The sequence below is a fragment of the Astatotilapia calliptera genome, chromosome 22 (assembly GCF_964374335.1).
Source record: "Astatotilapia calliptera chromosome 22, fAstCal68.1, whole genome shotgun sequence".
NCBI lineage: Eukaryota > Metazoa > Chordata > Actinopteri > Cichliformes > Cichlidae > Astatotilapia > Astatotilapia calliptera.
The window spans coordinates 3,089,679-3,104,151 of record NC_137442.1 but is presented as its reverse complement, the minus strand read 5'-3'; the positions used below and the strand labels follow the sequence as shown (position 1 = coordinate 3,104,151).

General features: G+C 45.5%; 1 long non-coding RNA gene and 1 gene segment (V, D, J or C); both read left to right on the top strand.

The window, feature by feature from the left end:
• The first annotated feature begins 7,884 nt into the window (after nucleotides 1-7,884).
• Nucleotides 7,885-14,473, top strand: part of LOC145423571 (uncharacterized) — a 71,086-nt gene continuing 64,497 nt past the window's right edge. Inside the window, exon 1 of the long non-coding RNA XR_013904619.1 lies at nucleotides 7,885-8,009. This is a non-coding gene — a long non-coding RNA (uncharacterized LOC145423571). The remainder of the gene's footprint in view (nucleotides 8,010-14,473) is intronic.
• LOC113014270 (Ig kappa-b4 chain C region-like) lies at nucleotides 8,446-12,084 on the top strand. The segment is given in 2 exon segments: nucleotides 8,446-9,439; nucleotides 10,161-12,084. Coding segments are annotated over 2 exon segments (420 nt in total).

The window sequence follows — 14,473 nt, the reverse complement described above, 5'->3', positions numbered from 1 at the left end:
GTAACTATGTGCGAATGCTGTTTGTTGATTACAGTTCAGCGTTTAACACAATAGTGCCCTGCAGACTGTTCACAAAGCTGAGGGATCTGGGACTTAACAGCCGTCTGTGTGCATGGGTGTTGGACTTCCTCACTGGCAGAACTCAGGTGGTGAGGGTGGGCAGGTGCTTCTCCAACAGCATCACCATCAACACAGGAGCACCTCAGGGATGTGTCCTCTCGCCACTGCTCTACTCCATCTACACTTCAGACTGTGTGGCCACCCATGGCTCCAACACCATTGTGAAGTTTGCTGACGACACAGTGGTGTTGGGTGCCATCTCCAACAACGATGAGGCGGCCTACATGGATGAAGTGAAGAATCTGGCATCGTGGTGCCAGGACAACCACCTCCAGCTGAACGTCAGCAAGACCAAGGAGCTGGTGGTGGACTTCAGAAGGGGTCAGCACAGAGACTACAAGCCCATTATCATCAATGGAGCTCCAGTGGAGAGGGTGCAGTCCTTCAAGTATCTTGGTGTCCACATCTCCTCAGACCTGACATGGGCTGCCCACATTCAGGTCCAGACCAAAAAGGCTAGGCAGCGCCTGTATCACCTACGACAACTGAGGAAGTTCAGGGTCTCTCCAAAGATCCTCAGGATTTTCTATACAGGCGCTGTGGAGAGCATCCTCACACAGAACATCGTGGTTTGGGAACAGCTGTGTGAAGGACCAAAAAGCTCTCCAGAGAGTGATCCGTACAGCAGAACGCTGCTGCAGGATTGCTCTCCCCCCGCTTCAGGACACCTACACCAGGAGATGCCGAACTAGAGCAGCGCAGATACTGAAGGACCCGTCCCATCCTGGCAACAAACTGTTCCAACTTCTGCAATCTGGTAGAAGGTTCCGCATCTTCCGGGCAAGGACAGAGAGACTCAAGAGGAGCTTCTATCTCCAGGAAGCTCTGATAAGTATGCCCAATAATAAGGCTCCAGGTCCAGACGGCTTTCCTGCAGAATTCTACAAAGAATTCTGGTCGATTCTAGCACCAGTTTTCTACAGAACGTTGTTGGAAATTAAAGAAAAGGGCAGACTTCCATCAAATATGAATTCTGCAAACATTAATCTCCTGCTAAAACCAGGCAAAGACCCTGTATATCCCTCAAGCTATCGTCCAATATCCCTTATAAACGTAGACCTTAAAATAATCTGCAAAGCTCTCTCAAAGAGACTGGAGAAAATAACCCCCCTCTTAATTCATCCTGACCAAACTGGTTTCATAAAAGGTAGGCACTCATCAACAAATACACGTAGATTACTTAATTTGATAGACTACTCATACAGTAAAAACCTAGAAACTACAATATTCTCTTTAGACGCAGAAAAAGCATTCGACAGAGTTAACTGGAAATTTCTATTTGCAACTTTACACAAATTTGGTTTTGGATCCTCTTTCATAAACTGGTTAAAAATATTATATAATTCCCCAACAGTTTGTGTTAGAACAAATGACCAGACATCCTCCAGCTTCTGTCTCTTGAGGGGCACCAGGCAGGGATGCCCACTCTCCCCTTCACTGTTTGCAATTTTTATTGAACCACTAGCAGCAGCAATTAGACAGAATTCAGTAATTAAGGGCATAAAATGCAAGAACGTGGAACATAAAATCAGCCTTTATGCGGATGATGTGTTACTCTTTCTCCAAAATTCACAAACCAATATCTCTGGGGTGATTGAATTGATAAACTCTTTTGCAAGAATATCAGATTACTCAATTAACTGGTCAAAATCTACAGTTCTACCGATTAATTGCTCCCTCCATAATTCCTCTTCTACACCACTGCAATCGGGAAATATAAAATATTTAGGTATTAATGTTTCTCCCAAGCTTGCAGATCTAACTAAATTAAACCATATCCCACTTTTAAAGAAGGTAGAAGATGATCTGGCTAGATGGAAATGTCTACCCATATCGCTCATGGGAAGGGTTGCCGCTATAAAAATGATGGTCTTACCAAAAATAAATTATTTATTCTCAATGAACCGCCACAAGATTGGTTCAGATCTCTAGATTCATGTATGTCCAAATTCCTTTGGAAAATAAACCCCCACGTATAAGCTTAAAAGCACTACAACAGACCAAAGATAAAGGAGGACTAGAACTGCCTAACTTTCAGCACTACTTCTTAGCAAACAGGCTTCAGTTTATCTCAGGATGGCTAAAACATACCCTCTTAGATGAACCTTGGCTAGATGTAGAACAAGCACTCTGCAATAATCTAGAGATCTCAGACCTACCATTTATCAGCTCAAACATCCAACGACATGAATGCTTTAAAAGCATCAACATCAGCTCTTCTCTGACAGCATGGTGGGAGTTTCTAAAATTGACGGCGTCTTCATTAATCCCATGCAAACGTACACCTATCTGGAACAACCCTGACATATTACAAAACAATAATATGATAAACTTTTCAGATTGGAGTGGCAAAGGAATCAAATATTTAGAACATATACTAGAAGGAACAGAATTTATTTCATTTGACAGACTAGTTACACAATATGGGATCAACAAGAAAAGATTTTTAGAATATCAACAAATTAAATCCATAGTAAAAAAGAAATTTAAACCGGGTCAAGTTGAACTACAAACACCACCAAGTGTGGTTCAATTTCTTACTCTTAAAACCCCCAAATTACTATCCAAAATATACAGAATGCTTTCTAAAACAGATGAATCAATATCACTTCCTATTGCAAAATGGGAAGCGGATTTATCAGTTAACTTAGACCTAAACTTCTGGTCTCAGATTTGCTTAAAAACCTTTCATCTAATTAGAAATCCCAGTCTTCAATTAATTCAATACAAAATATTACATAGAGTGCACTATACAGGTCATCAGATGTTCAAGATGGGATTTACGTCTACCAACAACTGCTCACACTGCCAAACCAATTCACCGGACAATTATATCCACGCTCTTTGGTTCTGTCCACCAGTTCAGAAGTTTTGGCGCGAGATATGTGAAGACTTATCGAAGTGTCTGAAATGTAACATTCCAACTTCCCCCTTAGTGTGTTTGTTGGGCAGCTTAGATAATGTCACTTCAGAAAAGAATATTGCCCATATGGTTTTCACTGCCCTATGCATAGCCAAGAAAACTGTCCTCATGAACTGGAAAAATAAAAATAATCTTAATTCTAACCAATATAGAAATTATCTATTAGATTACATTAGTCTTGATAGAGCCTCTGCCACCACATCAGATCAATTGCTCTGGGCTCCTTTGATCAGCTCCATCACCTAGTGGGGGTGGGGGGTCATAGTTTGGTCCCGCCTTCACTGTTGTGATTGGTGTGGGGGTAGGGACAGGCTTAGGGCATCGGGGGGTTCCCCGGAGGCATCTTCCTTGGGGGGCTCAACCCGGGGTAGCGGTCATGTCCGGTTGGGGGCTCTGTGGGCTCTCAGGTGACTGTTTCCTCGCGGCTGCGTGCAGCGGGACTAGGGGAGGGTCTGTGCTGACGGACGTGGGTTACTGACCTGGTAGCCTGGCTGCCCCTGGGTGGGTCCGGGATGGGCGTGAGGTTCTGGGGGCGCTCCGTCTCTGGGCTGGGGCCCGGGCCGGGCCTCGGGGGCTTGGGTCCTGGTTGGTGTGTTGCCGGGGTTGTGGGCGGGTGGGTGCATGGGGGCCCAGCCCTGGAGCAGGGTGCCGCCGGTGCATCGAGCCACCTGGGGGGCTCTTCAACTGGTGGGGAAGATTGTCACATCTTGCAGGAGCTTTCCTCTCCTCAGGGGCTCTCTCTGCAGGAGGGGGAGACACAGGAGAGGTGGAGGAAGATCTCAGCCTGGGTGTTTATTGTCTTATGTAGTCTGGAAGAAGAGTGGATGGTGGGGTGGGTGCAGTTTTCTCTGTGGTGGGGTTGGGTGGACTGCCCTGGGCTCTGTGGGGCCGGGAGGCGCTGCTGCGCTGGGCCCCGGTCTGGATGGGCCTGGGCCCCCTTTCCCTGGCGGGTCGTGGAGTATGGGGGTGCCTACTGGGGTCAGTGGGGGAGCTGGCCCCAGGGAGGGGTCACTTGCCCCTCCCTTCCTTCCCTCCCCATCTCCAGCTGCCTCCCTCTTCCCGCTCCACCACAACCACCCACACATGCAGGACCTTGGAGTAGGGGTATGTCACCAGGGTGCAGAGGAGGCCACCCCCCCCCCTTCTGGCTGCCTCTGCCTCAATTTTATCCCACAACTTAGACATTCACATTACTCACACTCTCATTACACATACATATAGGATCTTGGGGGTGGGCACGATACACGGAACCCAAAGTACCATCAGGGTGTACACCCCACCCCTGGTGTCGTTGCCCACCTCTCAATGTTAAATACACGTAGACATTGAGGGCCAACAGGAGGGACCATGCGCTTACCTGCTGCTCTCTGGCAGGTAGCTCCATGCCCTCCTGGGTTTTAAATGCACCTTAGAACACACATGCATCAACACTACAATGAGCGGGTGGAGGGAGGTTTGGAGTCTTCTCTCACCCCCGTTCTCTGCGGCCTGCTGGAGCGGGGGGGCTAGGAGGAGGAGTTGGCCGTCCGACTGCGGTCTGGAGTGTGGGGCCTCCCTGCTGCTGCGGAGTCCGGGCGGTCTGCCTCCCCCCACCGCAGGGAAAAGGGTAACACCACCTGGGTCTGGGTGCAGTTCCCCCCCTCCAGGGGCAAGGGTTAGAGTACGCTTGGGGAGTGTGATCGTGTGTACAGCGTCTCTTTATGTCTGTCTCCACGTTGGTTGAGTGTGGAGTAAGTGTATATGAGAGCATGAGGGTGGGAATAGATGTTTGTATATGTGTGTGACTGTATTTCTGTGTCTATATGTCAGGTTGGGTGTCAGGCGCCACCTCTCTGGGGACATCTTAGGCCCTCCAAGGTATGGAGGCCTATCTCCCCCTACTACCACTTCCCCTGCCGGTGGCGGACTCCCTCAGACATCGGTGCGTTGGTGGTTCTTTGTGTCCGGGGGTGGGCGTCCAGGTACACACCGGCTCACTCCTTGGCGGCCGCTTATCGGGGCCTGGAGCCTGGGGCTTGCTCGGGTCACTTCGGAGGTGGGGTGCCCCCGGCCTCTCGGCCTGGGGCTCGGTCACTCAGGCACGGCTGGCTGCCGGCGGAGCTCACGGGCGCGTCACTGCAACTCCCCCTGGTTTCTGCTCCGCGGCTGCTGAGTGAGCCCTCATCTGGGACTCTCCTCAGCTCTTTCTGGGACAGTGGCGCGGCTGCCCCTCTGTTGGTCTTCCTTGGTCTCTTGTGTTCTGGGGGCCTCTGGATGTCTGGAGTTTTGATCTCCTCCATACCTGCTTCATGCCCTGGAGGACGGGGCTGTGGCCCCCCCACACCCTCTAGCAGATCATTACATGAAGGAACCTTTTAAAAAAACAAAAAACAAGCGCGTCCATGCTCACAGGTGTACCACGGGTGATCACACCCACAAACTACACCCTTTTTGGCTCCTACCTCAAAGCACACTGTGTTGTGTTGATCTTATGTGCTGCACAATAATGTGTAATATTTAGTATTTACTGTCATATTCCCATATATCATTGTGATGTTGTTTATTCTATTACTCTTGTTCTCTTCTGCTTGTTTTCTTTTTTCTTTCTCAGCAGGTGACCCAGGTGACTGATATATGCATTTTTTTTTCTTTTCTTTTTCTGCTCACTCTGTTGGTTTTTGGTTTTTGCCCTTCTCCCCCGTCCCTCTTCTCAGCTGTTTCTCTTTCCCTCTTTCTTTCTCCCCTTCTTTCCCCCAGTAAAGTCTGTCCCATATTCAGTAAGTGAAAATAAAATAAACAATAAAAGGTGAATCAAATGGACCATTACGGCAAGGCTGGGATGGTCAATTTGGTGAAGTAAATCCATTGGGCATCTTTCTTTGCCTTTAGACAACAATTCTGATGCAAAAGAGCCAAACGGGACAGGCCAAAAAAAAAAAAAAAAAAAAAAAAAAAGAGGAGCTTCTATCCCCAAGCCATCCGTGCTCTAAACACACACACCCGCCCTCTCACATCATCTATAATTGACTGAGTCAGGACTCTTCCAGACACTAAACCAAGGCACAATGTACATTTCAATTCCTTTAATTTTAAATATGTTTATATTGTCTATCCTGTAAAATAGTCAGATGTCTATTCATATTAATGTACAGAATTCACCTGCTTGCTGCTACTACTGCACATTCACCCAATGTATATACTACATATATATATATATATATATAATGTTTTTCCTCTACACCCCCCCCCCCCCCCAATTTTTTTGCACATGTCGAGGAGTAGGGATGGGTATCGTTTAGGTTTTATCCGATACCGGTGCCAAATCGGTACTTTTGAAACGGTGCCGGTGCTTAAACGGTGCTCGAACCGGTGCTTAAAGAATGGAGAACACAAACTTTGTCCAAAAACCTCTCATGTTCAGCTGTTTTTTTTTGTAAAAAGATATCAATATTAGCCTTTTCTGCAGCTATGTGGCATATAAATGGCATCACTCTTGGCTGGAAGCAGTGCTTAAACAATGGAAAAAACACAAACTTAAACCCTCTCATGTTTAACTGTTTCCCACTTTTTCTTTGGTCATTTTAGCCTTTTTGGCCAGGGTGAAGGGAGTATCTGCCATCAAACAAGAAGACAGCCGCATGTAGCTATGATGATGTTTGCTAGTTCACCTTACATGCATTAATGTAATAACATGGTTAGCCTACTCAACGTAAATTACACACGAACAACATGAAGCTCCTCATGCAGAGAAGAACTGCTGCTGCTGCCATCATCATCCGTCATCATTTCTGCTACACTGGCAGGGCTAGGGGCCAGGACTCTGTTCTTCGGGTTTTTGGGGGATGTTGCTCCGGGTCCGATAACTGGCAACCCACCCGACGTGCACGGTGTGAGGTCTCGCAGCAAGCTATCAAATACGGCGCATTTCTCGGCTTTTAAAAAAAACGCTATGCGTCGCCAGCTGTTTAATCGGATTCTTGGTGTTACCTTCTTTGACAGTATCACAGTATCAGCTTAAAGCACTTGTTGCTGCTGAGTTTGCATATTTTGCTGTGAAGTACAGCCAGACTTTTGACCGCTTCGTCTTGGGCATTTTTAATCTGTAGCTCTGCTCTAACAGAACGTACGTACTCAGGAAAGCTCAGGAAAAAAAAGCACCGAACTAAAGCACCGAAATGTGCGCTGCTTTTCGGTCTGGTTACTACCGTTTATGTCAGAACCGGTGCCATCATGGCACCGGACACCGGTACCCATCCCTATCGAGGAGCGTGTCAGGCTACATTTCACTGTGTGTTATACTTGTATAACTATGCATGTGACAAATAAAGAACCTTGAACCTTGAACCTTGAATGACCCGCCAATTTCCGGAGGCGAGGTCACTGAGGCAGTTAAACAACTCCTTGGTGGCAGAGCCCCTGGTGTTGATGAGGTCGGCCCCGAGTTCCTGAAGGCTCTGGACGTTGTAGGGCTGTCCTGGTTGACACGCCTCTGCAATGTTGCGTGGAGATCAGGAGCAGTACCTGTGGACTGGCAGACCGGGGTGGTGGTCCCCATCTTTAAGAAGGGGGACCGGAGGGTGTGTTCCAACTACAGGGGGATCACACTCCTCAGCCTCCCTGGGAAAGTCTATGCCAGGGTGCTGGAAAGGAGAGTTCGTCCGCTAGTCGAACCTCGGATACAGGAGGAACAATGCGGTTTTTGTCCTGGTCGCGGAACACTGGACCAGCTCTTTATCCTCTCCAGGATACTTGAGGGTGCATGGGAGTTTGCCCAACCAGTCTACATGTGTTTTGTGGACTTGGAGAAGGCATTCGACCGTGTCCCTAGGGGTGTCCTGTGGGAGGTGTTGCGGGAATATGGGGTGTCTGGCCCTTTGCTACGGGCCATTCGATCCCTATACAACCGTTGCAAGAGCTTGGTTCGCATTGCCGGCAATAAGTCGGACTCGTTCCCGGTGGGTGATGGGCTCCGCCAGGGCTGCCCTTTGTCTCCGGTTCTGTTCATAATTTTTATGGACAGGATTTCTAGGCGCAGCCAAGTGGCGGAGGGCTTTCGCTTTGGTGGCCTCAGAATCTCATCTCTGATTTTTGCGGATGATGTGGTTCTGTTGGCTTCATCGGGTGAGGGCCTCCAGCTCGCACTGGAACGGTTCGCAGCCGAGTGTGAAGCAGCGGGAATGAGTATCAGCACCTCCAAATCTGAGGCCATGGTTCTCAGCCGGAAAAGGTTGGAGTGCCCACTCCGGGTCGGGCATGAGTTCCTGCCCCAAGTGGAGGAGTTCAAGTATCTCGGGGTCTTGTTCGCGAGTGATGGGAGAAGGGAACCGGAGATCGACAGACGGATTGGGGCTGCAGCTGCATTAATGCAGACGCTGCACCGGTCCGTCGTGGTGAAGAGGGAGCTGAGTGTAAAAGCGAAGCTCTCAATTTACCGGTCGATCTACGTCCCTACCCTCACCTATGGCCACGAGCTGTGGGTAGTGACCGAAAGAAAGGAGATCGCGGATACAAGCAGCAGAAATGAGCTTCCTCCGAAGGGTGGCTGGCCTCTCCCTTAGAGATAGGGTGAGAAGTTCGGCCATCCGGGAGGGGCTCAGAGTAGAGCAGCTGCTGCTCCACATCGAAAGGAGCCAGCTGAGGTGGTTCGGGCATCTGACAAGGATGCCCCCTGGGTGCCTCCTGGGTGAGGTGTTCCAGGCATGTCCCACCGGGAGGAGGCCCCGGGGCAGACCCAGGACACGCTGGAGAGATTATATGTCTCGGCTGGCCTGGGAACGCCTTGGTATTCCCCCGGATAAGCTGGAGGAGGTGGCTGGGGAGAGGGAGGTCTGGGCCTCTTTGCTTAGGCTGCTGCCCCCGCGACCCGACCTCGGATAAAGCGGATGAAGATAGATGGTTGGATGGATGGAGTTTGTTTGTTTCAGAGTCAGAGAGCTGTGTCTCTCTACAGTCAGAGGTTTTTGTACGGCGGCTCAATGAGTTTGTATCACTGTGGTGGACTTTTGGTGGAGGAACCAGACTGGAATTTGGAAGTAAGTCAGCCTTAGAGCTTTTTTTTTTTTATGTAATTTTCTTCTCTTTTCTTTAATTTCATTTAATATGAAAGGCTAGGAAACTTTTTGTGTAACTGAATAATTATTTTATTCATAAATTTTGTCCTAAGAAACAAAGTCAGCTTTGGAAATGAATATTCAGACACTCAGGACAATTTCCAATGAAATTGTGGGATGTTTCATAGTATTAATTATTATTTCTAGTTCTGATGGTAAAGTTGTATTTTCAGGGCTTGTAGGTTTAGTTCAGTCTAACAGAGTCAGAGAGCCATGTCTCTGCAGTCAGAGGTTTTTGTACGGCGCCTCAATGAGTTTGTATCACTGTGGTGGACTTTTGGTGGAGGAACCAGACTGGAATTTGGAAGTAAGTCGAACTTAAACCTCATTTACTTTAGCAAATTTCTTTCTTGTGGTTATCTTAACTTTTCTGTTCAGTGTGCCAGAAAAAACCTCAGGAAAATAGTTTTTAGATACATTTTCATGAAGACATAAAGTTAGCTTCAGAATAAATGTTAAAATGAATATTAAACACAATATGAAACATCAGAGTGGACTTGAGGATATTTTACATATACATATATCTGGTTAAGTCTCGAGAGCTTTTAGTTTTAATCCAGTCTGACAGAGTCAGAGAGCCGTGTCTCTCTACAGTCAGAGGTTTTGAAAAAAGTTAAACTGCACATAGTGAAGATAAAGATCTCTGGTGTTCTTATTGTATCATATCATTTACAACAATGTAAGCAATTAAAAAAAACACATTAGGTAAGTAGTGGTATTGAGTTTCTTATCCAGAACAAGCTGTTTATTATGAAGAACTGATGATGTTGAAGCTTAACATCTTTTAAAAGTGTTGACACATCTTTGTTTTGTTTTGTTCTTTTATTTCCAGTGTAGTTTGAACATATTTCAGCTCAAACTGTGTGATGATTCTCTCTGTGCTGATATGCATGAGAGGTTTCTTAAAGGGAAGTGAAACAATGTGTGAGTGAATGACTGGTGGAGCAGAAAAAACACCTGACAGAAACTTCTTAACGGAGAAATTCAAATTGTGGCTCCTGTCCTCTAAGCTGATTGGTGTTTCCTAGGTGATACCCGCCCCGCCCTGAAGGTGCTGGGTCCCTCCAGTGAGGAGCTGAAACAGGGGAAGGCCACGCTCATGTGTGTGGCCAACAAGGGCTTCCCCTCAGACTGGAGTCTGTCCTGGAAGGTGGATGGCAGTGGCAGCATCAGCTGGGAGGAGAGCAGGAGCCCCGTGGTGCAGGAGAACGACGGCCTCTACAGCTGGAGCAGCACCCTGAGGCTCCCTGCAGACCACTGGATGAAGGTGGGCTCTGTGACCTGTGAGGCCACCCAGGGCTCCCACACTCTGGTCTCAGAGCCACTGATGAGAGACCAGTGTCCCCAGTCCTGACCTGACTAACTGTGACTTTCATGCTGGTCTTACTTTCACACTGCATTCTGTAGCTTTTTTTTTTCTTCTCCAATTTCTTCTCTCATTTTTCATTGCTTTGTTTAAAGTTTAAAGTTTGTTTAAAGTTTTAAAGAATAAAAAAAAATCTACATTAAATAAGAATTGAGTGTTTGTCTTACTTTTGTGGTGATGTCAATATTAAACTCTAAATAATGATTTGCAGGATTCTAATTGGAAACCAGTGTGCTATCTGTAGAAAGTCAATATGAGTCAGTAGAATTAAGCAACTTTCAATACATGAAGTAAAGCAAAGTAATGAAATGTTTCAGCATGTTGCAGTTTGTTGTATAAAACACTGAGCAGTTGGAGCAGAAAAGCGCTGTACAAGAATGAGTCTATTCTCGTGATCAGTGTTGGGGTAGGTATTTTAAGAAGTAATTTAATATACAGAGTTTTTTTGTTAAAAGTATTCAGTACGTTATTTTGGTGTTTTTTTTTCTTTAAAATCACCTGAAACACAACATGTCATAACTGTCATTGAACAATATGAACTTGTAGGCTACAGTCTCTCACACCAACATAAATCCCTATCCTAATGACGACACACATATTTTCTTTCTCTTGGCATTTAGGTATATGAATACCTGTCAAGGGTCCTTGACATACAGGTCTCCGACTCAGAGGACAAAAATTAATGTCCTGTGTCTTAGGAGGGCAGGATTGCTTTGCTTTTTCATTATACGATGCTTCGCAGTATTCGTTTTGCCTAACAACCTGTTTTTGACTCCTAAATTGTCATTAATGCAACCGCTCTACATAACAGTCAGTGTAACTGATTATAAATCTTTTATTCATGAACCTACACATTACGCTTTATTTACTAGTTGTATGTATTTTAACAGAACAAGAGGTGGACCACACATTTGAAGAGCTGCTGGTCTTTATAACTGGGGCTGACTTACTTCCACCACTGGGGTCCTGCAACATAGACTTTTATGATCAGGAGTCGGGGATACGCATCGATGTGCAGCTTATCCCTGTATCTTCCGAGACGTGTTGCATACGAGGATCAATTTAAAGATCTTATGAACACTGCATTAAAAGGATTCCTGGGATTTGGAAAGCTGTAGCTGCATTTACATGAACTGATGCTGGAAAGCTGTGGTTGAGACCTGTGGCCTTTTGGGAGGAAGTGTGTTATTCTAAGTGTTCTGAAATGGGATTGCTCCTGGGCTTCTTCAAAATTGTACATTTTAAAAGTGTTTAGTATAAAAGTTGTTTGTTTTTACAAATGTGACTGTATATAGTTGTATTTATAGTCCCGTTAAGACAGGTGGGGTATGCATGCAACAAGCCATGCACCAAAAAGTGATGTTCAGAAAATGCTTCAAGTATTGGAAGGAAAATAACAATTCATCTACAAATGTTCTTTTGAAAGGTTGTTGTGCAGTCATGTTTAAGTATTCGGTTATAATATACTGCATAGTTTCTTGTTGCTGCGTTGTGTTTGTGTTGTTGTTTTAAATGTGCAATAGCTGCCTAACAAACTTTGAACTGAAAGACGCTGACTTTTGTAAAATAAAAGTATTGTAATGTCAGTTCTCATGGTGTCTCTTTACCAATTAAAGTTGAGGCTCACCTGTTACTGTCAAATACTGGTGTTGGGATCCACTGACGAGGGCTGTTCAGTACACAGGTATGTGCTTAAGTCGAGGTAAACGGTTCAATAAATTTACCTTCATCTGTTCTCAAACTGAGAGCTCAAGATTCCAGCTCAACTCAATTTGTTCAACTGCTTTCAGGAACAAAGCAGTTTTAACTCCTAAGTTTAAAGTCAGAGTTGGTTAACTCTGAGATTGGCAGCTGACCTTTGACTATAACCTGTTTAAATATTAATAACTCAATTTGAGGAATGTGAACATGTGTCAGTGCTATTATTAGAACACATACTAATATACACAGAGGGTAACGAGGGAATACACCACAGAAGGCAGACACAGCTGAACCTCATCAGACATGACGAATACACTCACACAGAACGCAGAATCCAAATAAAACAGGGAACCAGAGAATAGCTCTGAGACACGGGTTGACAGAACATAAGGAACAGAGGGATGAAGAGATGCGACTGGAAAACAGAAAATAAATGAAACGAATCATATTAATAATCAAAGAACATGAATAGGAAGTCAACAGGTCTTTGTACCGTGGCAGTGTTGAAGAGCAAAAAAGAGAAAATCTAAAAACCTGAGAAAGAAAAGATGGAAATTTGATCATTTGACTGATTTGGACTTAAAGTTTCTATTTGAAGTATTTGCTAAATTGTGCAGATAATTATGACTCACTGACTTTTGCTGAGTTCATTTAGTGTTAGATTTTTTTTCTTACAGAAATATGATTTTTGATAATGATCGATATTTAGAAATTGAGATTTATTTGAGCTGGTATGAAGCAGAGGTCAAAGGTCATAAATGATTTTTTGTGATAATATTTTTTATCAACTGGGTTTCAAAAAATTGATATATTTCCAACTTTTTTTTCCTTTAGCAACAATGACATTTTCACTGTGTGTGTGTGTGTGTGTGTGTGTGTGTGTGTGTGTGTGTGTGTGTGTGTGTGTGTGTGTGTGTGTGTCCTCAGTGAACTGTATCAGTCTCTGCAGTATCTTCCAGCTGCAGCAGTCACTTCAGTTTCTGTTCAGTCTGACTGAGGGAGGTTTTTGTACGACTGTTTTTCACTATGTGAACACAAGCTGGCTGTTAGGATAGTGAAAACTCTGACAGTAATAAACTGCTGCATCTTCAGCCTGGACTCCACTGATGGTCAGAGTGAAGTCAGAGTTTGATCCACTGCCTGTAAAACGAGCTGGAATCCCTGAATATCGAGTGCTAATATGGTAAATGAGCAGTTTAGGAACTCCTCCATCTTTCTATTGGTACCAGGATAACCAATTACTATTAACATTCTGACTGGTCGTACACTTGATGCTCACAGATCCTCCCACAGCAGAGCTCACTGCTCCAGGCTGAGTCACTGTATATTGTCCTCTGGACTCTGAGGACACAGAGACAAAAACATAAGCTTCATGGTTTTGTGGGCTTCATTTCAGAGGGACAGATGTTGATAGAGGAGAGGAGTTTGATTCTCTGGACTTTACCTGTGAAGCAGCAGCAGAGGAGAGTCCAGATGAGGACGCAGATCAAAGTCATGTTTTTGATGAGGAGGATTTCTGTGGCTTCTGTTGTGATGAAGGACAGCTGTCAGTCATCCAGTGTTCAACTCTCAGGACTATAAACTCTCCCAGAGCACTGGAGCATGGTGCTGCTGATGCAAAGTGCCTCTCTATGGAAATCATCTGACTGACTCACACAGGGACTTGGATCTATCAGCTCACATGTTATTGAATATAAGTATTTTTTGAAGAATGGTTTGGGGTTGAACTTAACTTAACCTGGACAGATTTGTGCCCAGTGAAATGAAAGTCCTTTGCACCATTTAATCACATTTAAATCGTCTGTCTGGACTAGTGATGTGCAAATCATGAACGAATCGTTCAATACTCAAGAATCACTTTACTGCCTCGTGAATCATGATTCACAACCCCAACTGACTCACTGACTCATCCCTGTTGCTGTTTGCAAACTAATTTCATTAGTAGAAATATATCTAGCTTATAATTAAAATTGTGGGGAAAAAAACAACAGCCAGTTATGGTTTAGGGCCCGGATGGCTTAGGGATAGAAGCTCCTCTTGAGTCTCTCTGGCCTTGCCTGGATGATGCAGAACCTTCCAGATTGCAGAAGTTGGAACAGTTTGTTGCCAGGATGGGACGGGTCCTTCAGTATCTGTGCTGCTCTAGTCTGGCATCTCCTGGTGTAGGTGTCCTGAAGCGGGGGGAGAGCAATCCTGCAGCAGCGTTCTGCTGTACGGATCACTCTCTGGAGAGCTTTTTGGTCCTTCACACAGCTGTTCCCAAACCAGGATGTG